Here is a 21,752-nt window from a genome sequence, read left to right as displayed (position 1 = left end):
CTATTCTTTATCTTCCTTTGAACACACTACCAGATGCAGAGGAAGCAAATTTGACTTGCTAACGAGAAGCCACTCCTCACCAAACATATTTAGGGTCTAAGAAACCAGAGCAGCTATACTAGGGAAATAATATGATTCTATCTATTATTTAATCATCAAACACCACATTGTGGGCTTCAGTGGACTAAACACTTTTTGCGTAAGAGATTATTTTAAATTATCTACAGATAGGTATATTAACAAAATGTAATTGTAGGATCTACAACTCTTGAAAATTTTCCTCTGCTTCTGTATATTCATAAATCATTAAGAGTGGTAACTTATTTTCATTTTTATGGGCAGGAGAAATGTTGAGGAAAAAGGGTTTTCCCTACCCAAGCTTCCTTCACTTCCATGTTACAACTATTTCAAATACTAAGGAAATGCAACATAAAAACTTCCTCTAGTGAAGCTGAAGCTGTAGACACATATCAGTGGTTTGAGAGCATATTAACTTTCAAGAATATCAGAGTTAAACAAACAAACAACAAGCCCTTCAAAAATCAGAAACCTAGAATTAAAATTGCATTTTGAGAAGGCACCCTAATACATTACTCTCTCCATGTACAGCATTTACATACTATCTCCTTTTCTTGAGTATTCGGTGCACCAGAAAACTTTAGTTTAATACATATACATCTCTGATGCTAATGAGCTGCTTTATCACCACGTTAACTTTTACGCTTGTCATGCAAATGTTCTAATAGCATGATCAAGGCATATAAGGTTTATAAATGGAGCCAAGATAGCTCTGTCTAATGATGTAAGCAGAGTCTGAATGAGCTCTCCCCTGACATCTAGTGATGAGCTGTGGAAGGGGACTTTCAGGAGCTGATCTTGTTTGCCTGGGCACACCCACCCTGCCTAGGTGTTCAACATGATGGGATTGCTTGCCCAAATGATCACTTTTGGCTGGTGCTAGATCCCCGGTCTCCTTGTTATTGGGGGCAGGAGTAATAAAGGGTTGTTATCCTTGTTGTGTGAATCGAGGGCAGCAGAACTGTACTTGGCATACCTGAATTGAGGGACTCACCCTCAATGGAATGGCACTCACCAGGCAGGAGACATGGGTTCCAAAGCCTAGTGAGTTCAGAGAGGGTGGGGACAAGTACTTGTATCTGGTGGTGTGGGCTCTGCTTAAAAGTCTTAGACAACATTTGGCCCTTCCTCTCTGCATTGTGTAATAAAAGATCTAATTTAGACTCAAGTGAGAGTCTTGTTGCACACGGCAGAGCTGAAATCACTGGTACCTAAGTCTAATGCTTAGACCTGCTTTGGGACAGTGCTTCTGATGCAAGAGACTGCCCATTGTGAACCAGCAGTGAGGCTCCCACACTAACAGCTGAATTCATTGAGAGCTGTGTGGTGGCCCGAAGACATCCGGACGGATTGGTGATCTGCCAGTAGGGCAGCTGGTGGAGAGGCATGGTGGCCGATGAAGAGGAGGGGCGAGCGAGTGCCGGGCACCAGAGCGAGTAAGGTGCATTCTTACTCCCCACCCCCTCCACCCAGAGTGAGAGGTGAATCCTGCATATGCACCTGTGAACTCTGGGTCTGCAGACAACAACTGCACAGTGGGATGCAGAGAAGGGAGGGTACATTAAAGGGACTTTTGGTTGCTGGACTTAAGAACCTGAGGGAAAAGGACGCTGCCCATCTTACTTGGGGGTGGGTCTTTTGCTCATGGTTAATGTTTATGAACCCTATTTGTGGTGTTTTCCCAAATTAATGCCGAGTTATTTCTCCCCTTTTATTAAAAGATTTTTTTGCTACACTCAGACTCTGTGCTTGCAAGAGGGGAAGTGCTGCCTCTTAGAGGCGCCAGGTTTGTAATTGTCCCAGGTCACTGGGTGGGGGCTCGAGCCAGTTTTGTGTTGTATTGTTGAAAAGGAACCCCTAGATACTGAACACAGTTCTTGTTGCTGCCAACTCTGACTGGCAGAACAGTAACATAATATTTAAACAATTGGTTTGCACATGGAAGCAGAGGCCCTGATCTTGTGTGAAGTCATTAGCACCAGAAGAGTAAGACACTGTAGGTCTTCAGCATGTCACGTTCAGATCTTTAGTGAAGAGTGCAGAACGATTGTCTTCTGTACGTGATTTGTCTAATCAAGAATTTGTAAGATTCTTGTATGAATACTTTGTATGAATGTAAAGAGTTTTAAAGCAGCTCAATAACTATGTGACTGACATTTGAGTTTCTATGATCTGTGATGCAATTAAACTGTTTTGTAGATGGATAAAGCACAATATTTCTGATTTTTTTTCCAGGGCATTTGTCATAAATATAAAGGGAAGGGTAAACCCCTTTGAAATCCCTCCTGGCCAGGGGAAAGCTCCTCTCACCTGTAAAGGGTTAAGAAGCTAAAGGTAACCTCGCTGGCACCTGACCAAAATGACCAATGAGGAGACAAGATACTTTCAAAAGCTGGGAGGAGGGAGAGAAACAAAGGGGTCTGTGTCTGTCTGTATGCTGGGTCTTTGCTGGGGATAGACCAGGAATGGAGTCTTAGAACTTTTAGTAAGTAATCTAGCTAGGTATGTGTTAGATTATGATTTCTTTAAATGGCTGAGAAAAGAATTGTGCTGAATAGAATAACTATTTCTGTCTGTGTATCTTTTTTGTAACTTAAGGTTTTGCCTAGAGGGGTTCTCTATGTTTTTGAATCTAATTACCCTGTAAGAGATCTACCATCCTGATTTTACAGGGGGGATTTCTTTATTTCTATTTACTTCTATTTTTTATTAAAAGTCTTCTTGAAAAAAACTGAATGCTTTTTCATTGTTCTCAGATCCAAGGGTTTGGGTCTGTGGTCACCTATGCAAATTGGTGAGGCTTTTTATCCAACATTTCCCAGGAAACGGGGGGTGCAAGTGTTGGGAGGATTGTTCATTGTTCTTAAGATCCAAGGGTCTGGGTCTGTAGTCACCTAGGCAAATTGGTGAGGCTTTTTACCAAACCTTGTCCAGGAAGTGGGGTGCAAGGTTTTGGGAAGTATTTTGGGGGGAAGGATGCGTCCAAACAGCTCTTCCCCAGTAACCAGTATTAGTTTGGTGGTGGTAGCAGCCAGTCCAAGGACAACGGGTGGAATATTTTGTACCTTGGGGAAGTTTTGACCTAAGCTGGTAAAGATAAGCTTAGGAGGTTTTTCATGCAGGTCCCCACATCTGTACCCTAGAGTTCAGAGTGGGGGAGGAACCTTGACAGCATTGCTATCAGGGCTAACAAAGTACTTTGGGTGCTTTGATCGAGAAGCACAACTCAAATGCTATATATCCTAGATTTCTACATTTGTGAACTTGATTTTATGATTATGGACAGAAATTGGCATGCATAGTTAAACTGAAGAAAATTGTCTCCTACCAGTCATAGCCTATGGCAAAGGAGGTTTCAATCACAGGTGCAATCAATTTTGCAGCTGTCATGATATATTTTTCTGCCATGCCTTTCCTTAGGAATTAAAATAGATATATATCAGTGTTTAGAAAAAGTATATATGAAGACATCAAAAACTTAGTTACCTTATCCTGTGCCTTGAATCGCTATTCACCAACTAAGCCTGAGCAACATCTATATTATTGTTTAATCAAGACATCAGTAAAATAATAGTATGACTTACGGATAATATTACATCTTTCAATGAATAATATATAGATTGGGTAGCTAGTAACGCTGCAGTATTTCTTAAGGCAAGAAGCTTTGTGAGACTTGCATAAATCCAAGACCTTGCATAAAGACAGGTTTCAGAGTGGCAGCCGTGTTAGTCTGTATTCGCAAAAAGAAAAGGAGTACTTGTGGAACCTTAGAGACTAACAAATTTATTTGAGCATAAGCTTTCATGAGCTACAGCTCACTTCATCGGATGCATTCAGTGGAAAATACAGTGGGGAGAACATGAAACAATGGGTGTTACCATACACACTGTAACCAGAGTGATCACTTAAGGTGAGCTATTACCAGCAGGAGAGCAAGGGGGAAAAAAAAACTTTTTGTAGTGATAATCAAGGTAGGCCATTTCCAACAGTTGACAAGAACGTCTGAGACAGAACCACTAACCCAGGAACCTATCCTTGCAACAAAGCCTGTTGCCAACTATCTATTCAGGGGACACCATCATAGGGCCTAATCACATCAGCCACACTATCAGAGGCTCGTTCACCTGCACATCTACCAATGTGATAGATGCCATCATGTGCCAGCAATGCCCCTCTGCCATGTACGTTGGTCAAACTGGACAGTCTCTACGTAAAAGAATAAATGGACACAAATCAGACGTCAAGAATTATAACATTCAAAAACCAGTAGGAGAACACTTCAATCTCTTTGGTCACTTGATTACAGACCTAAAAGTTGCAATTCTTCAACAAAAAAACTTCAAAAACAGACTCCAAAGAGAGACTGCTGAATTGGAATTAATTTGCAAACTGGAAACAATTAACTTAGGCTTGAATAAAGACTGGGAGTGGATGGGTCATTACACAAAGTAAAACTATTTCCCCATGTTTATTCCCCACCCCCACCGTTCCTCAGACGTTCTTGTCAACTGCTGGAAATGGCCCACCTTGATTATCACTACAAAAAGTCCGCCCCCATGCTCTCCTGCTGGTAATAGTTCACCTTAAGTGATCACTCTCATTAGTGTGTATGGTAATACCATTGTTTCACATTCTTTCACATTCTCTATGTATATAAATCTCCCCACTGTATTTTCCACTGAATGCATCCGATGAAGCGAGCTGTAGCTCACGAAAGCTTATGCTCAAATAAATTTGTTAGTCTCTAAGGTGCCACAAGTACTCCTTTTCTTTTTATAAATCCAAGAGAGGTTAGTCATTAAAATATATCATTACACAACAATCCTATCCTAGCATATGAATAGGAGCATAATAATTTATAATACAGAAACAAGATCTGAAAATACAGTATATCAAAATAATAAAGGCTCCATAGGGTATGTTTATATTGCAGCTGGCAGTGAGCCTTCTATCCAGGTAGACAGACTCATACTAGCGGGGCTTGCGGTAGCATGCTAAAAATAGCAGTGTGGACTTTGTAGTTCAGGTGACAGCTTGGGCTCTCAAGCCCACTGAACCCCCAGTTCTGAGGTAGCCTCCTGACCCCAGAACCGCCTGAGTGTCTGCTGGAGCCACAATGTTCATACTACTATTTTCAGCACACTAGCTTGAGTTTTAAAGACTGCCCTGCTAGTTCAAGTCAGTCTTACCTGGGCTGGGAGGCTTGCTCCTAGCGGCACTGTACAATATCCCTACAGTCTAACATTTATATGACCTTCCAGTGCCAGCAGGCCACATATGCTGGATGCTTTGTAGTGGTCTAAATTACTGATATGCAATCCAGCGTGGCTTTTGCACAGGGCTCAGAAAACTAAAAAAAAGGCCCCCACTTCCAGGCTATGTATTTCACTGATGGGGAATTCACAAACAAGTATTTTGTAACTTCTTCTGCTCCATTTGTTCGTCTTCCCTATCCCACTCCCTAGGGATACACAGGACTGTGACCCAGGGCCAGATTTTTCTCCTTTTGCTTCTTTATTTTAAACCAAATACCAGCCCAGTTCCTAACTAACAGTTAGGAGGTAGAAGAAATCTTCAAAATAATAGGGCCTTTTATTCTACTTGGCTGAGCTTCAAAATGGAGCTGTTAGCCAAGGACACAGGATTGGTTTCTGAAGGTCCCTTAAAAATCTTATTCCCTAGCTATTTTTCAGCCAACCAGGCCACCTGTTTTAGCATATCTAGTATTTTTCCTGACACTTTCACAAGCCCAAACAGTCATTACTAGGGAATTTATGTAGTACTTTAAAGCCATCCCATCCAGAATAAGGAATAGCTCTCAGGCATTGCAGCTTGGAAAGCTGGTGTCAGTTTCCATGTGCTAGCAACCATGGAGGCATATTTGGAATGGATAGGGACCTATGTTTCCAGTATTACCTTTCACGTTCCATTTGCCTTAATTGGTCATTTTTAATGGCTTCAATCAATAGGTTAGTATGTGGATCATCCTAAAAAAATCAAAACAAAATAAGTTATGGAAATGTATATTTATATATAAGGTTCAACCATATATGTATATTAACACAGAGTATAAGCAGCAACTGACATATTACACACTATACATTTTTTAAAAGGCATATTTCAATTGAACAATTAGACTCATTTTTCAAAGAACTTGTTATGTACCAATTTTTATTGGTTGATATCCTCTGACCTTTGGAATAATGCACTATTGGTTGTGGTTAACTAATTTTAATTACAAAATTAAAAAGAATTACATTTGTGACAGTAGCCTTATACTGTTTGTCTGCTACTGTATGTGGATCACACTTCTTGTAAACCACATAGGTTACCAACTATAGTACTCTGTGTATCAGATCTATGGCCCTGATTCAGCAAGGTACACAAGCATGTGAGTCGTCCCACTGACAGCAAGGGGACAACTCTCATGCTTAAAGTTAGGCTAGTGCTGCACAGAGGCCCCAATTCAGCAAGGTAGGCATGGAGTCTGACTACATCATGTAATAGATCTTTTCAGTCTTCAGGTTCTATGATTATACATAATCATAGGTCTTTCTCATCTCTAGAGTCTATTAAATCATGAAGTCAGTCTCTTAAGTCAGTCATACACATACACACACACTCCATGTATTTGTGGAGGAGATCTCATCAATATATAGATTATAAACCCAGACGGGACCACTGCTATCATCTAGTCTGACCTCCTGTATAACACAGGCCATAGGATTTCCTAGAATTAATTCCTGTTTGAACTACAGTATATTTTTTAGAAAAACCTCTTGATTTAAATCTTGATTTAAAATTTTCCAGTGAGGGAGAATCCACCACAACCCTGGATAAATTGTTCCAGTGACTAATTACCCTCATTGTTAAAAATTTGCACTTATTTCTAGTCCGAATTTGTCTAGCTTCAACTTCCAGTCATGGGATCTTTCTGTCCACCTTTGACTGATAGACTGAAGAGTCTTTTATCATCAAATTTCTGCTCCTCATGTAGGTGCTTATAGACAGTGATTTGATTACCACTTAACCTTCTCTTTGATAAGCTAAATAGATAGAGCTCCTTGAATTGTGTATGCCAGAACTGGACACACTATTCCAGGGGCAGTCACACCAGTGCCAAATGCAGAAGGAGTATAATCTCCCCGCTCCTCATCCTTGATATTCTCCTGTTTACACATCCAAATATTGCATTAGCTCTTTTTGACATAGCATCAAAATGGGAGCTCACATTCAGCTGATTATTTACCATGATCCTCAAGCATTTTTCAGAGTCACTGCTTCCCAGGATAGCTTCCATCCATCCTCTTAATATGGCCTACATTCTTTATTCCTAGAAATGATTTAACGTTTTGGCCACATTGAAACACACATGGTTTGCTTATGCCCAGTTTACCAAGCAATCCACATCACTGTGTGTGATAAATGAATTCAATTTGCCTTTGAGAATTCATTTGCATTCTGCCCATTAATCCAGCTGTCTAGGATCACTTCTAAAATGTCAAACTTCTGAGTAGATTAAAAGAGGTTCCTTTTCCCCCCTAAATCAACCTGTCACAAAAAGTTTTTTTTCTACCAAATGTGGAATTTTATTCCAAATTATGCTGAGCGGCAGTGCAATATTTAGTCTTACATCAATAAAACATCTTTAAGGTCCATTACATCATCATGATGTAGGGCTAGAAATGGAGCTTTACTCCGGAATAAGGGATTCACAGCTTTCCCATGGGATATAGAGGACTTGCTGATAGCCCTAGTAAATCATGACCTTGGATAGAAAAACTATTTTAGGCTATTTTAAGCGGTGTCTAGAGTTTATTCGTTATTTTTTCTTACCTCAGAGTCATGAAGAGTTGGTTTCATGGTACAACGACCTTTATTGGTGGAGGGATATTAAAAAAACAGTTCCAATAAACTAAAACGAACTAAAACCAAATCCTCTATAAAACTTTAATAAAATTGTTTTTCTGTATAATGTGTGCGCTGTGGTATTATAGGTTTTACTGGCATTCATTTGAGATGACTTGCATAACTTACTCATTGGTTTGTCATTTTATTATTTTAAACACAAGTATTTTATGTAAATGTTTTAGAAATAAAAGTGGCAAAGCAGTAAGTCATCCCAAATGAGCGCCAACTCTATACTATGACACACAACCACATATTTTATGTATGTCACATTTTCTAGAAAAAACTATTTTGGAAATGTTTTCAAGAGTATTATCACTAGTGATGTAGTACTTCCATCCTCAACTCACGCTGGTTAAACATCACACCATCATGTGTGTATGTGTACACAGACATACATGTATGTACACATTATATACAACAGATTATTTTTCCTCAACGTTCAAAATTTTCCCACTTTGCAAATAAAATTTGTAGATTTTGCTTAGTTCATACTTACATTTGGTGAAATATATTTGTCATCATAATCAATTTCCAATGGTACAGTGATCAGTTTTTGGAAAGCTTTTTTCATTTGTTCACGGTCTCCAATGGCAAAATAACAAAGGATCAGGTTGAAGCCTGCTTTCAGGTTTGGAGATGTGCTCATTATGTGTTCAAAGGAACTAATGCCATCAGTGTACTGGCCAGTTTTAATAAATGCAACTCCAATGTTCTGCATTATTTTAATCCTAATTAAAGAAATCATTGTTAAATAATATTTTCAAATCATATGTACCACTGTATATACAAAACAAAAGGAATTTCAAAACTTTTACAGTACAAACTCACCTCATTTCTTTATGGACACTTGGAATCTGATCTAGAGCCATGCGGTAGAATTTGATAGCTTTTGAATAGTTTCGTTGTTTTAAATAAATGTTTGCCATATTCACCTTCAGTCTGCCTATCACAAAAATAAGGTGAATGAACTATGTGCCAATCTTTTAAAAATATTCATATCATCCCTCCTCATGCAAACTTTGAACCAGTGAGACTGCAGAAGCACTTCATGTATCAGTATCTGTGGCCCTTTAAGCTAAGGCATGGTCCAAAACAGCCTGTTCCTGACTTCCATCCAGAATGGAGAGAATTCAGGGAGAGACAGCAAGGAATTCTAGGAAAGGAAGGACTATACGAAACAAGCTTCTTACTCAGTCTAGGAGATCAGGGATGAGACAGGATTTTCTGTGGTGTTCTCTGCTGAGAAAGCTTGGGGAAGCACACCAGGAGGGGGTCTGGGAAGAGACCTGGAGACAGGCAAGATACAGAAGGAAACTGGAGAGGGTGGGGAGAAGGGAATGAAGAAAGTGGCACAGAGGGTTTAAAATGGGAAATGTTAGCTTCCTAATTTGGGGCCCATGGCTGGGGCTTCCAGAGGATGGGAAGGAACCTCTCCTTCACTTCAGAATCAACAGGGGAAAACCAGGGCAGACAATGATGGAAAGGGCTAGGAAGGGGAAACTACTGTTGGTACTGACCAACCCTGCATCCTCAGTGATGAAGTGTGGCCTGGGGAGGGCAAAGGATGTATTTTGTTTTTTAATCTGGACTTATACTTAGCCTGGAAAGGGAACACTTTTTGGATTAGCTAGAGGACTAAACCACAAACCATTCAAAGACATGGGGTCTGACATTACAAAGTAGTGTTTGCTGTCAACTCTGACTGGCTTCCATGGGAGTTGAGGGCACTCAGGAGGTGCTCAGGATCTCACAAGTGAAGTCAAATACCTGGTTAGTGAATGTGTTGCCATCAATATCAGGCATTTTGGTGTGTAACTTACCTCCGTTGCTGAACATCTTATTTTTCACTATGACTTGATATGTATTTAGTGCTTCAGCATACATTTCATTAGCAGAATATTGGCTGGCCAAATTGAAAAGAACCTGGGGGGGGGGGGGGAAAATACATAACATAACCACATATCTCTCTCAAAAAGTAACCAGTATGAATCAAAGCAGCCATTAGAAAAACTTCAATATACAAAATAGATAGAAAGATGCTTTAATATATTTGTTGACTGAGATATTTCCTTAGTTTTTCACAGTGTTATTGTAGCTGTGTTGGTCCCAGGATAGGAGAGAGACAAGATGAGGGAGGTAATATCTTTTATTGGAACAACTTCTGTGGGGCAAGAGACAAGCTTTCAAGCTCTACAGAGCTCTTCTTCAGGTCTGGAAAAGGTAATCAGAATATCACAACTAAATACAAGGTGTAACAGATTGGTAAGCATAAAGAGTTGCAAGAAACCATTAAAAATAAAGTGGGTAATTAACACTTCTGCAACCATAGGTCAAAGGTGAGTTAGTAGGTTACAGATTGTTGTAACTTCATAACCCACTTTATTTTTAATGGTTTCTTGCAATGTGTTAATTTCTTATGCTTAACAATCTGTTCTACCTTGTAGTTAGCTGTGACACACATTATCTTTCTTAGACCTGAAGAAGAGCTCTGTGTAGCTCTTTCACCAACAGAAGTTGGTCCAATAAAAGATATTACCTCACCCACCCTGTCTTTCTCATATTTCCCACTTTCCCAATTATCTAACGAAGAGGTAGCAAACATAAGCTGTGGAGAACACATAGGATAAACATAAAACAGGGATTTTTTTTTTTAAATCTGCAAATGTATCTTGTAGTAATGTGTTCCATCGTCTAATTGTGTGTTGGGTGAAAAAGTATTTCCTTTTTTCAGTTTTGAACAGCTTTGGACTTTCAGTTGAACTGATGCCCTTGTTCTTGTATGATGAGACAGAATGAACAGAAGTTCCCCCATCTACTTATTCTATACCGGGGTGGCCAAACCATGGCTCCCAAGCTACATGGGGCTCTTTTACAGTTAAAGTGCAGCTTGCAGAAAACCATATACCCCTCCCCACATTCTCCACCTACCAGATTTGGGGGGAACTTGGGGCTTCTTCCCTATGGCAGGCTGATGGGGATTCAGCCCTGCAGGAGGCACCTGCCGCAGCTCAGGACTTCAGCAGAAGCGGGGCTCAGAGGATCAGGAAGTTTGGCCACCCCTGCTTATACAGTTTGTTATTTTGTATACTTCTATCATGAGCCTCATGATACCCACCTATTCAGCAGAAGCTATACCTTGGCAAAAGAACTCTCTTCACAGTTATACTTTTTATGCCTAAATATGAGTAAATTATGAGGTAAGGTTGTTATTAAAATGGCTTTTTATTTTTAACTCATAAAATGTGTGTAATTTTTAGCATAGTTCAACAAGATATATGCCCCTATTTGTGGTCTATCTGCTCGTGAAGGGAGACTTCTGCAAGATGCTACTAAGAAAAACAGAAAAGCCTTGTCTGTATCCAGATAAATTCTATCCATCACTTTCTCATTTTTATGTTTTAACTTGCCTTCAAATATATGATCATAGAATCAGAATATCAGGGTTGGAAGGGACCTCAGGAGGTCATCCAACCCCCTGCTCAAAGCAAGACCAATCCCCAATTTTTGCCCCAGATCCCTAAATGGCCCCCTCAAGGATTGAACTCACAACCCTGGGTTTAGCAGGCCAATGCTCAAACCACTGAGCTATACCTCCCCCCCAGTTTAGCCTGGCTTGACATATTTTTAGTGAAATACTTCCAGTACAGTATTAACTAATGTACAACTTAAAATTCTCCTGAAATATTAGGGCATAGACCCTACTTAATCTTTTCTTAAAGCCTACTACCAATTTTAAGAATTGAAGACAAATCCTTAATTTTAAAATTATCATTAAGCTTTTGGAATATTAACAACAACAAAAGTACCCTTTAATTGCTATTTTCCAGAATTACAGTAACTATTTTCAAACACATTTCTAAATATACAGTGTATCTCACCTGGAAATTTGTTCTGGGAACTCACACAAAATATGTGCATTACAGCGAACTCAATTTCATTAAAAAGGCATGTTACTGGAAAGCACGCTTTACACCCAGATCTTATTCAGGCACACAGATATTTCAGTACTTACTGAGTAAGTGAGGTCTAAGTTGATGTTTTCTGGAGATGCAATTTGTTCACGTTGCCTCACCAACACTCTTTCTTTTCTTCCAGCATCTTTTGCCTTTTCCAGAGCCTTAAAGTAGATATTACAGTTTAGTCTTGCCTTCTGTCTTCCCTCTCAAGACCCACTTCCATATATTTAAAATAGAAATACATTATTTTCATACATATTTCCTTTATGCACACAGAGCATATGAACACACACCTTACAGCAGATAAGCAGCAGTATTATACAAAAAGGCATGTTTAGATTAAAACAACATTCCGAATGAAAATTCAGCAAAGCAACCTCCATAATACACTAAAAGAAAAGGAGTACTTGTGGCACCTTAGAGACTAACCAATTTATTTGAGCTACAGCTCAGCTCACGAAAGCTCATGCTCAAATAAATTGGTTAGTCTCTAAGGTGCCACAAGTACTCCTTTTGTTTTTGCGAATACAGACTAACACGGCTGTTACTCTGAAACCTGTCATAATACACTAGTCACCCTACAGTTAATGCATGATCTCAAAAAGAGCATGAGAAGTAATGTTATAACAAAATATGAAAATCAAAAAACAGTCACACCAGTTTACTTAGGTTTTTAAAGGTATTTAGGTATTTAGGCTTAACAACTTTTAAAAAAAAAAATCTAGCCTTAAGACACCATGGCCTTGTCTACACTGGCAAGTTTCTGGGCAGTAAAGCAGCTTTCTGCGTTGTAACTCCGGAGGTGTACACGCTGCCAAGCCACTTAGCGCGCAGACAGTGCGCAGTGGCAGGGCTGTAACAATCCACCCCGACGAGAGGCATGGAGCTTTCTGCGCTGGGGCTACAGCGCCACGGTGCCAATGTAGACACCCTGGTCGATTACAGCGCTGCGACTGGCCTCCAGGAGGTGTCCCACAATGCCTGTTCTCACCTCTCTGGTCATTGGTTTGAACTCTATTGCCCTGCCCTCAGGTGACCAACCATGAGCCCCACCCCTTAAATTCCTTGGGAATTTTGAAAGTCCCCTTCCTGTTGGCTTGGTGACACGTGCAGTGGTGTTGGGGACCCCAGGGCATGGCCACTAGTTAAGTCGAGGGGATGGAAGGCCATAAGGGTCGAGGAAGTCTCTCTGCTCTTGGCCTAAGGGCTTCTTGTCAACCCCCCTTAACGGAACTCAGGCCTGGCTGGTTTGAGTAAGCTTTTTTGCTCTTAAAACAATGTTGCAGCCGCAGATAATGCCTTATAGTGTAAAGTTTGCTGACGCCAAGTTAAAGATAACAGGAGGAGACAGCTTCAAGGCCAGACAGGATATGCTGGTTGTTTAAGTTGCTAGAAATGCTTGTTAGAGGTTGCAGGAAATAAACATTGCTGTAACCCATATAAGGAAGGCAGAGTATTTGTGCAAAGCTTTGATTGGCTGATGTGTAGTGCAGTAGCATTAAGGAATATAAAAGTGTGTGTAATGACCTGCTCTGATGTGCAGGATTTGAGATTTCTCTCCTGTACCTTTCTTTGGAATTCCAAATAAACTTTTCTACTTCTCCACCCCGTTGTGATTATTGGGTGACGCACACCGGGCAACGAACCCCTGCTGTTGCTTGCCTCAGGCACACTGTGCCGGCAACAGTGGTCTCAGAGCATCTTTTCAGGTGACAATGCCTGCTCCACACCAGGCGATCCCCTGCTTGGAGCAATGCTGAGCTGTTAGACATTATCAGCATTTGGGGAGAGGAGGCTGTCTAGTCCCAGCTGCGCTCCAGCCATAGGAATTCTGATACCTAAGGATAGATTTCACGATGCCTGACAGAAAGGGGCCACGACTGGGATACACTGCAGTGCAGAGTCAAAGTGAAGGGGCTGCAGAACGCCTACCACAAGGAGCGGGAGGCAAACTGCTGCTCCAGCACTGTGCCCACGAGCTGCCGGTTCTACAAAGAGCTGGACGTGATACTCAGTGGTGACCCCACCTCCACTGTGAAGGCCACTGTAGATACTTCAGTGACTCGCGTGCCAGTCGAGAGTGGACTGAGACAGGAGGAGGAAATATTGGATGAGGATGTGGAGGGGGAGGGGGACCCAGAGGCAGAGGATGACTTGGAGGTCAGAGATGCATGCAGCCAGGAGCTCTTCTCTACCCCGGAGGAGGCTAGCCAGTCACAGCTGTCGGATCTTGGCAAAGCGCAAATAGAAGAGGAGGCCCCTGGTAAGTAGCTCTGATTTTGGGAATCGCTGAAGCTAGTTGTTGGGGGCAGGAGAGTTGCAGAAAGCAGGCTTGTGTCTGTATGAGGCGCGTACCACCACATGCCTTGTCTGAGTGGCGGAACAGCGTGTTGATGGACTCCCTCACTTCACGGGAATCCGCCTCATGGAGATACTGGGCAATCCACTGCAGCAGGTTCTTTGGCACAGCTGCTTTGTTTCTTCCCACATTAAGGGTAACTTTCCTGTGCCACTTTGCTGTCACGGGCGGCAGGGGAGAGGGTAGAACATTGCTGCACACAGGCGAGCCACATAAGAGCCAGGGCGGAAGCCGCAGTCTTGGAGAAGACCCTTCCTTGATTCCCTGCTCACCCTCAGCAGTGAGATATCTTCCATAATGAACACAGCCTGTGGAAAATGTGGGAACAGGAATGATTATAAGGCCTCCCCTCCCCAAGGGCCACGTGCTCAGTGTACAGTACGGTCCTGGAAAACTGATTTTTCCTGCCCCTGTGGTTACTCACCATTTTGGGGGTCTGTGGCTCATGTGTGCTTGCCTGGGGTCAGCCAGTTAGTGATAGGTATGTGAATAGTGGCGGTGTTTTAAATCACTGAATCAGTGGTCTCTGTGTTGCAAACAATACTGCTTCTGTAAAATGTTGCATTTTGGCTTCACAGATATGACCTTGGGAGCCCAGGCTCCCTCTTTGTTATCGCCGGCGGAACAACTGCACAGAATTAGAAAGCGGCCACGAGGACCTAAAGAGGACTTTCTGGGTGATGTCATGATGCATTCTGCGGCTGAAAACCAAGAATTGAAGAAGTGGTGGGACAGCGAGAAGAGGGACCGAGAAGAGGGACCAAAAGGAGAACGTGGTGCGTCAGAATGAAGCCACGGAGCGGCTTTTAAACATTATGGAGCACCAAGCGGACACGCTCTAGGCGCTACTGGCACTGCAAGCTGAGCAGCTCCGTGCCCGCCCTCCCCTCCCAGCCACTGTTGCAAAAAACTCTTTCCCATGCGAACCCCAAACACTGTCAACACACTCTTATCAACCTCCTGGCTCCAGTCTGTAGCCGCTGCATTCCACTCCTGCCCCATCACAGTCCAGCCCTGCGGACTCTCAGTACCCACAGCACTCAACGCCTGTCCCTCTGCAGTTTAGCCCTGCTGAAGTACAGTACCCACTGCACTGTACTCCAAAGGAGAAGGTTGGATATGATACCTGGACATGCACAAATCTTTAACTGTCCCGGGACCCCACCTTGTTCTGGGACCCTCCCTTCCCCCATCCCTCTCAGTGCTGATGTGTTTTTTTGTTCGTCTCTCTCCTCCAGTTGTTGTTTTTTAATAAAAGAATTGTTTTGGTTTGAAAGCAATCATTATTCCATTAACTGAAAGCAAACAGAACCCTGCAAAGCACCAGGCAATTTTCTTAAACCTCCATAGTGCATCATCTGCACCAATCACAACCATAGAATCATAGAATATCAGGGTTGGAAGGGACCTCAGGAGGTTATCTAGTCCAACACCCTGCTCAAAGCAGGACCGATCCCCAATTAAATCATCCGAGCCAGGGCTTTGTCAAGCCTGACCTTAAAAACTTCTAAGGAAGGAGATTCCACCACCTCCCTAGGTAACGCATTCCACCCTTCTAGTGAAAAAGTTTTTTCTAATATCCAACCTAAACCTCCCCCACTGCAACTTGACACCATTACTCCTCGTTCTGTCATCTGCTACCACTGAGAACAGCCTAGATCCATCCTCTTTGGAACCCCCTTTCAGGTAGTTGAAAGCAGCTATCAAATCCCCCCTCATTCTTCTCTTCTGCAGACTAAACAATCCCAGTTCCCTCAGCCTCTCCTCATAAGTCATGTGTTCCAGTCCCCTAATCATTTTTGTTGCCCTCTGCTGGACACTTTCCAATTTTTTCACATCCTTTTTGTAGTGTGGGGCCCAAAATTGGACACAGTACTCCAGATGAGGCCTCCCAATGTCAAATAGAGGGGAACGATCACGTCCCTCGATCTGCTGGCAATGCCCCTACTTATACATCCCAAAATGCCATTGGCCTTCTTGGCAACAAGGACACACTATTGACTCATATCCAGCTTCTTGTCCACTGTAACCCCCAGATCCTTTTCTGCAGAACTGCTGCCAAGCCATTCGGTCCCTAGTCTGTAGCAGTGCATGGGATTCTTCCGTCCTAAGTACAGAACTCTGCACTTGTCCTTGTTGAACCTCATCAGATTTCTTTTGGCCCAATCCTCTAATTTGTCTAGGTCCCTCTGTATCCTATCCCTACCCTCCAACATATCTACCTCTCTTCCCAGTTTAGTGTCATCTGCAAACTTGCTGAGGGTGCAATCCACGCCATCCTCCAGATCATTAATGAAGATACTGAACAAAACTGGCCCCAGGACTGACCTTTGGGGCACTCCGCTTGATACCGGCTGCCAACTAGACATGGAACCATTGATCACTACCTGTTGAGCCCAACAATCTAGCCAGCTTTCTATCCACCTTATAGTCCATTCATCCACCCCATACTTCTTTAATTTACTGGCAAGAATACTGTGGGAGACCGTGTCAAAAGCCAAGGAACAACACGTCCACTGCTTTCCCCTCATCCACAAAGCCAGTTATCTCATCATAGAAGGCAATTAGATTAGTCAGGCATGACTTGCCCTTGGTGAATCCATGCTGACTGTTCCTGATCACTTTGCCCTCCTCTAAGTGCTTCAGAATTGATTCCTTGAGGACCTGCTCCATGATTTTTCCAGGGACTGAGGTGAGGCTGACTGGCCTGTAGTTCCCAGGATCCTCCTTCTTCCCTTTTTTAAAGATGGGCACTACATTAGCCTTTTTCCAGTCGTCCGGGACCTCCCCCAATCACCATGAGTTTTCAAAGATAATGGCCAATGGCTCTGCAATCACATCCGCCAACTCCTTTAGCACTCTTGGATGCAGCGCATCCGGTCCCATGGACTTGTGCTCATCCAGCATTTCTAAATAGTCCTGAACCACTTTCTTCACAGAGGGCTGGTCACCTCCTCACCATGCTGTGCTGCCCAGTGCAGCAGTCTGGGAGCTGACCTTTTTTGTGAAGACAGAGGCAAAAAAGCATTGAGTACATTAGCTTTTTCCACATCCTCTGTCACTAGGTTGCCTCCCTCATTCAGTAAGGGCCGCACCCTTTCCTTGACTTTCTTCTTGTTGCTAACATACCTGAAGAAACCCTTCTTGTTACTCTTAACATCTCTAGCTAGCTGCAACTCCAGGTGCGACTTGGCCTTCCTGATTTCACTCCTGCATGCCCGAGCAATATTTTTATACTCTTCCCTGGTTATTTGTCTAGTCTTCCACTTCTTGTAAGCTTCTTTTTTGTGTTTAAGATGAGCAAGGATTTCACTGTTAAGCCAAGCTGGTCGCCTGCCATATTTACTATTCTTTCTAATAGTAACATTGGGATGGTTTGTCCCTGTAACCTCAATAAGGATTCTTTAAAATACAGCCAGCTCTCCTGGACTCCTTTCCCCCTCATGTTATTGTCCCAGGGGATCCTGCCCATCAGTTCCCTGAGGTTGTCAAAGTCTGCTTTTCTGAAGTCCAGGGTCCGTATTCTGCTGCTCTCCTTTCTTCCCTGTGTCAGGATCCTGAACTCGACCATCTCATGGTCACTGCTTCCCAGGTTCCCATCCACTTTCGCTTCCCCTACTAATTCTTCCTGGTTTGTGAGCAGCAGGTCAAGAAGAGCTCTGCCCCTAGTTGGTTCCTCCAGCACTTGCACCAGGAAATTGTCCCCTACACTTTCCAAAAACTTCCTGGATTGTCTGTGCACCGATGTATTGCTCTCCCAGCAGATATCAGGGTGATTGAAGTCTCCCATAAGAACCAGGGCCTGCGATCTAGTAACTTCCATGAGTTGCCAGAAGAAAGCCTCGTCCACCTCATCCCCTTGGTCTGGTGGTCTATAGCAGACTCCCACCACGACATCACCCTTGTTGCTCACGCTTCTAAACTTAATCCAGAGACACTCAGGTTTTTCTGCAGTTTCATACCGGAGCTCTGAGCAGTCATACTGCTCTCTTACATACAGTGCAACTCCCCCACCTTGTCTGCCCTGCCTGTCCTTCCTGAACAGTTTAAATCCATCCATGACAGTACTCTAGTCATGTGAGTTATCCCACCAAGTCTCTGTTATTCCAATCACATCATAATTCCTTGACAGTGCCAGGACTTCCAGTTCTCTCTGCTTGTTTCCAAGGCTTCTTGCATTTATGTATAGGCACTTGAGATAACTTGCTGTTTGTCCTGCTTTCTTAGTATGAGGCAGGAGCTCTCCCCTTTCGCGTTCTCCTGCTTGTGCTTCCTCCCGGTATCCCACGTCCCCACTTACCTCAGGGCTTTGGTCTCCTTCCCCCGGTGAACCTAGTTTAAAGCCCTCCTCACTAGGTTAGCCAGCCTGCTTGCGAAGATGCTCTTCCTTCTCTTCCTGTCTCTGCCTAGCACTCCTCCTTCTTGGAACACCATCCCATGGTCAAAGAATCCAAAGCCTTCTCTCACCTCCTAGCAATACAAGCACTGCACTCCCGAGCATAGCAACAAATATTAGTGGCTTTCAGCTTCAAATTGCTGCCTCATAGCATCCCTGATCCTTATGGCCCCACGCTGCGCCCCTCTAACAGCCCTGGTCTCTCTGGCTGTTCAAATTCAGCCTCAGCGGTCCTGCCTTGAGTGAAGCTTTCACCCTTGCCTTCACAAATATTATGGGGCGTACAGCATGCGGCTATAAGCATAAAAATATAGTCATCAGCCAGGTCCAGCCTCCCACACAGGCAGCGCCAGCGGGCCTTTAAACGGCCAAAAGCACACTCAACGGTCATTCTGTACTTGCTTAGCCTGTTATAAAACTGCTCCTTGCTGCTGTCAAGGTGACCCATGTATGGCTTTATAAGCCACAATATTGAGTAGGCAGGGTCTCCCAGGATCACAATGGGCATTTTGACTTCCTTCCTGGACCAAAAGATCACCGTAGGGGAAGTCCCTGCTTGCAGCTTCCTCAACAGGCCAGTGTCCCAAAAGATGTGTGAGTCATGCACCTTTCCAGACAAGCCTACATTAATGTCCATGAAACTCCCACAGTGATCCACAAGCGCCTGGAGAACCATAGAGAAATACCCCTTCCAATTAATGTACTAGGTGGCTAGATGGTCTAGTGCCAGAATTGGAATATGCATGCCATCTATTGCACCTCCGCAGTTAGGGAAGCCCATTTGTGCAAAGCCATCCACAGTGTCATGCATGTTGCCCAGAGTCACGTTCTTTCGGAGCAGGACGCGATTAATGGCCTTGCACACACTTACATCAACACGAGTCCAACGGTCGACTTTCCCACTCCAAACTGGTTAGCGACTGATTGGTAGCAGCCTGCAGTAGCCTGCTTCCACAGTGCAATCGTCACGCGTGTCTCCAATAGCAGAGTAGCTTTCATTCTCGTGTCCCTGCGCCGCAGGTCTGGGGCGAGCTCATCACACAGTCCCATGAATGTGGCTTTCCTCATCCAAAAGTTCTGCAGCCGCTGCTAGTCATCCCCGACATGCATGACGATGTGATCCTATCACTCAGTGCTTGTTTCCCGAGCCCAAAAGTGGCGTTCCACTGTGGTCAGCACCTCTGGGAATGCCACAAGCAATCTCATGTCATAGCTACTACACGTGGCAAAATCAGTGTCAAACTCCTCTTCCCTTTGTAGTTTAAGGAATAACTCCACTGCCACTCGTGACTTGTTAGTGAGAATGAGCAGCATACTGGTCAACAGAGCGGGATCCATTCCTGCAGACCAAAGAGGCAGAGCGTGCAGTACACAAACCATTGAAAGATGGCGCCAAATGCGGACAGAAACTCAGGGATTGCTGGGATGTGAAGCAATGCATCATGAGGCATTGGGACAGGACCCAGCATGCTCCGCGACCCCCTCCACCTTCCCACAACTCTTACTGGCAGAAGAGGAAAAGATGCTCTGTGGGATAGCTGCCCAGAATGCACCGCTCCGAATACCGCTGCAAGTGCCGCAAGTGTGAACACACTATTGTGCAGGCAGCTGACACTGTGAACACACAACAGTGGTTTCCCTTGAGCGCTCTCTGACCAGCGCTGTAACTCCGCCAGTGTAGACATACTCTGTGTGACAGCAGAGTGATTACCGTTATATAATATTAGGCACATTATCTCCAGCATTACCAAATATCATTGACTTGAGTGGAGAGAGAGAGACAGACACACACTAAACATCAAGATTCCATCTCCTTTGTGGCAGTGCAGACCATGACCACAAGATCAGCCACAACAATATCAAAATTAAGACAACCTAGCTTTAACAACTGGAAATTTTATGACCAACCAAAAGTCAAATTAGCATTTAAAAAGCATATTTGCATGTATAAGAGGCATATAATATATTATATGCATATAATATTAAAAGACAAATGAAACCCAGATAACTTACCAATTTTAAGTCTCCACAGCTGTTGGCAATGCAGCTTTCTTCAACCAACTCATTCACTTTTTTTTCTAACTGTCTAATCTTTTCTTCTGGACTAAAATTGGGTAAATAATGCATCATTTATCTTATGCAAATACCAGTAATAATATAAAGATTTTTGAATATAGTTTATTAAAAATAATGTAATGTATTTATAGCTGTCTTGGGTCTCATTAATATGCCATAGCATCTGACATTTCTTGATGGACAACACAACTGTAAAAGTGGCCGTTTGTTACTGCACTATCAGAAGTTCTATCAGTAATGTGGGCTAGTGAAGAAAGTAAAGAGAAAATCCTGCAGTTTCACCATTTTCAGTGAGCGATCCATTTAATGACGGAAAAGAGGTTTGGGTTATTGGGCTCTGATCCTCTTATGTAACAAGCCTCAACTTGAGCTGTTTGGGTAAAGATAGTATAGATACATGCACTGGGTGAAACTTTTAAGCACCCAATGGAAATCCAATATTGCATATGTACTATTTTAAAGAACTAGTTTAATCAAAAGTAGAAATTCAATTTGTAATGATAATTTTTTAAACAGTGTCAACATAACTTTTCATCAGAATTACAGATTTTATCAAAAGCTGTGATTGATCCAGAATTATTTAATCTGTGACAAAAAATTAGCTGCATAATAATCTGATTATTTCCCTTCTTTCTCCACTTGCAACATGTCCCACTACCCCTGGCATTCAGGAAGCTCAATGGCCCTGAGTGAATCCCTCCTCTCCAATCTGTTTTGTGCCAAGTCTCTAGCACCATCCAACATTTACACTAGACTAGTAATATTCACCACCTCAGTTCTGGCATATGTGAAATCTGTTTGGGTTATGAGATCCTGGAAAGAAGGAACAGAGGGAAGAAGTGTCTTTCCTAGTGGGAAGATAGCAGGAATTTCGGGGGTATCAATCTACAAGCACCACTGGCATCCCTTGCCAAGCAAGTACTCTTCCAGTCCTCTAATGATCTGATCCTTTTCTGTACCACAGCACTCAGTGATG

At 43.0% G+C, this 21,752-nt stretch overlaps 1 protein-coding gene across 6 annotated transcripts in view; it reads right to left on the bottom strand.

The window, feature by feature from the left end:
* IFT88 (intraflagellar transport 88) overlaps positions 1-21,752 on the bottom strand; it is an 85,603-nt gene that overhangs the window by 53,674 nt on the left and 10,177 nt on the right. For 5 of the 6 annotated variants that reach the window (XR_012158330.1, XM_073339648.1, XM_073339614.1 and 2 more), the window contains 7 exons: positions 20,714-20,804; positions 12,002-12,106; positions 9,810-9,912; positions 8,818-8,932; positions 8,486-8,717; positions 5,995-6,065; positions 3,407-3,493 (listed from right to left, as the gene is read on the bottom strand). Coding sequence is in view for 5 of the 6 variants with exons in the window: in XM_073339648.1 (XP_073195749.1) it covers positions 3,407-3,493; positions 5,995-6,065; positions 8,486-8,717; positions 8,818-8,932; positions 9,810-9,912; positions 12,002-12,106; positions 20,714-20,804 (804 nt within the window). In the remaining variant the exon portion in view is untranslated. Of the gene's footprint in view, positions 1-3,406; positions 3,494-5,994; positions 6,066-8,485; positions 8,718-8,817; positions 8,933-9,809; positions 9,913-11,104; positions 11,165-12,001; positions 12,107-20,713; positions 20,805-21,752 lie in introns of those variants that run through there. The other variant, XM_073339658.1, reaches the window with a different exon arrangement.

This window comes from Lepidochelys kempii, chromosome 1, assembly GCF_965140265.1.
Source record: "Lepidochelys kempii isolate rLepKem1 chromosome 1, rLepKem1.hap2, whole genome shotgun sequence".
NCBI lineage: Eukaryota > Metazoa > Chordata > Testudines > Cheloniidae > Lepidochelys > Lepidochelys kempii.
The sequence above is the reverse complement of the archived record's forward strand: the minus strand, read 5'-3'. Positions and strand labels throughout refer to the sequence as shown.